The sequence below is a fragment of the Helianthus annuus genome, chromosome 9 (genome assembly GCF_002127325.2).
Source record: "Helianthus annuus cultivar XRQ/B chromosome 9, HanXRQr2.0-SUNRISE, whole genome shotgun sequence".
Lineage (NCBI taxonomy): Eukaryota > Viridiplantae > Streptophyta > Magnoliopsida > Asterales > Asteraceae > Helianthus > Helianthus annuus.
Window position 1 is genome coordinate 112,273,910 of NC_035441.2, and position 2,976 is coordinate 112,276,885.

The following is a 2,976-nucleotide window of genomic DNA, read 5'->3' on the forward strand; positions in this document are numbered from 1 at the left end:
GAACCTTTGGTGAGGAGATTCTAGAAGGTAGTGAGAGGATGAGGCAGATCGGAGAACGACTCGTATGGAAGTATGACGAGCGTAATATGGAGTTCTGGATGAACCCATATCAGTGATGGTGATAATAATAATAATAATAATAATAATAATAATAATAATAATAATAATAATAATAATAAATATAATAACATATAATATGTGTGTATGTTTGAAAAAAAATCTAGACAATAGCTACAAATGCCTACAAGTATTGTAATTTCAGTTTCAGTTGTATTGTAATATATATGGATGCATAGTATAAGAAAGAGTAAGTCGCAATGTTCGACAATTTTGATCAATATGTGTGTTGTGTAATTGTTTGCATTAAATATTATCTTGTGATATTAATATGTGGCCAATGTTTAAAATTTAGATGGACAACGAAGTGAACCAGGAAAACCAGAATGATAATAACCAGAATAACGATAACCCGAAGAACAATAACAATGGAAACCCAAGGGATAACAGTGCCATTCAACACACAGTGGCACAAGGAATAATAGATGTGATGCCATATATTATTAAAACGGTTAAGGAAGCAGAAAACAAAAGTGATCATGGCAGTAAACGACCAACTGAACCTGAACACAGCATAAACAATGGACCCATAATTCAAGTGCCCATTCACAAAAGAAGAAGGACCATGTCTTATGGTTGTTCTTATAAAGAATTATGGTCTTGTAAACCAATGGAATTCTCTGGCAATGAAGGGGCCGTTGCAGCTCTACGCTGGATAGAAAAGACTGAGGCTGTCTTAAAAATAAGCAAGTGTGCGGAAGAGGATAAGATAATGTTTGCCTCCAATCTGTTTAAGAACTCAGCCTTAGAATGGTGGAACACTATCCTCCAGTCTAGGGAAAGTGACAGTGTTTACAATATGGAATGGGAGGAATTTAAAAAGATGGTGGAAAGGAAATTCTGCCTATCAACTGATATAGAGGACAATAGAGATAAAATGATTTTGATTGCTTAGTTCATGTTTGAATACACATACGTATGCCCAATTTATAATATACGGAAACAAGAATAAAAGGAAAGACAATAAATGGGTGAGCTGGAGTCTTGGCTGTAAAACAGCCTGTGATTGGGCTGGAAATCATCATAATATTCTTCATTTATTCTCTTCTTTCCGACACTCCCCCTCAAGTTGAGTAGTGGGGTCACCAATACTTAACTTGCTCAAGCAGCTACTAAAAGTGTTTCTATTGACGGCCTTTGTAAGAATATATGCGAATTGATCTTTTGATGATAAATATAGGAGCTCTATGATTCTTTCCTGCACTGCACTCCACAGAGCAGCCACCTTCTGTTTCTTAATTCTCCAGGTAACAAGGTTTCCACCGACCAAGGAGAAGTACCCTAATGTCGACCTTCGATTTCCCTTATCTCCTGCCCAGTCTGCATCAGTGTAGAGCTCAACATTCAGGTGTCCATTTGTTTTGAACAACACTCCATGGCCTACAGTCCCTTTGAGATACCTTAAAATTCTCTGAGCAGCTTCCATGTGGGCAACTTGTGGTTGGTGCATGAACTGACTTACTACTCCAACCGCATACGCTATATCAGGACGAGTGTGAGAGAGATAGATTAGCTTGCCCACGAGTCGTTGATACCTTTCTTTGTCTGCAAGCTCCCCATTAAGTTCCATCTGTAGGTTGTGGTTCACCACCATTGGGGTATCTGCGGGTTTACAATCAAGCAACACCGTTTCCACCAGAAGATCAAGGACATACTTTCTTTGGCAAATGAAGATCCCCCGTTTAGACCTGAGAACTTCAATCCCGAGGAAATACTTGAGATTACCTATATCTTTCATTTCAAATTTTGAAAACAGGTTCTCTTTCAGCTGTGCTATTATCATCCCTATAATATACAAAGACAAACTCCAGATATTTGAGATCTTTCTCTTTGAATAATATCTCAATTCCATCGACGGTTTCATTAGATATCTTACAACTAGAATCGTTCTTTTTTCCGATCCAGTCCCTCCACCACCGCGAACCCCAGTTAGATTCAGGCATGCTACACTTTTTAGTTATTGGGAGAACCCAAGTACTCTCTTTCGGGTTCAGGAAAGAACTCTCATAGATCTTTTTTCCTTTTGGAAGATACAGGAGCGAAACAATCAACCTATTGATATTGGAAGACCCAACGGATTCTTCCAATGTATCATTTCTGTGTCCAATGGAATTCATAGGTATAGGAAGAAGCCCTATCAAATAGAGATTTTTTCTTTCGACCATATTTCGATTGTATCATTTCCGGTAATAATCATGTCGTCTACATATATGATCAAGCAAGTTACAAGGTCGTTTCTTCTCTTGAGGAACAGAGTATGATCAGCATTACTTTGGTGATACCCGTATTCTTTCATGGCCAAAGTGAACTTTCCAAACCATGCCCGAGGAGATTGTTTTAGCCCGTATAAAGACTTTTTCAAACGACATACTTCCCTTTCTTTAAAACTCTCTGAAAAACCTGGAGGTGCTTCCATATAGACTTCTTCCGTTAGGTCTCCATGGAGAAATGCGTTTGTAACATCAAACTGGTAGAGAGGCCACTCCTTATTTGCTGCCACGGAGAAGAGGACTCTGATGGTGTCCATTTTTGCAACCGGAGAGAATGTCTCGGAGTAATCGATCCCATACGTCTGAGTGTAACCCTTGGCTACGAGCCGAGCTTTGTATCTTCCAATGGAACCATCTGGTTTATATTTGATTAAATACACCCATCGACATCCAACAGTTTTCTTTCCTTTAGGAAGAACGCACTTCTCCCACGTGTTGTTTTTCATAAGAGCACGCATCTCCGTTTCCATTGCTTCATTCCAGTTCTTCTTACCCTGAGCTTCTTTTACGGAACTCGGTATTTGTTCAGAGTATAGAGAGGTAACAAATGCTTTTGCACTGTTAGATAAGTTTCCGTCAATCATATTGG

The 2,976-nt window shown here is 38.9% G+C and overlaps 1 protein-coding gene across 1 annotated transcript; it reads right to left on the bottom strand.

Annotated features, from left to right (window-relative positions):
- Positions 1-1,150: 1,150 nt before the first annotated feature.
- Positions 1,151-1,855, bottom strand: LOC110876119 (secreted RxLR effector protein 161-like). The gene has a single exon (XM_022124297.1). The coding sequence runs from the start codon at positions 1,853-1,855 to the stop codon at positions 1,151-1,153; it is 705 nt and encodes a 234-aa protein (XP_021979989.1).
- Between the last annotated feature and the right edge of the window lie 1,121 nt (positions 1,856-2,976).

What these genes read in the sequence shown, in the direction of transcription:
- LOC110876119 (XM_022124297.1), bottom strand. Translation starts at nt 1,855, where the DNA reads ATGAAAGATATAGGTAATCTCAAGTATTTCCTCGGGATTGAAGTTCTC.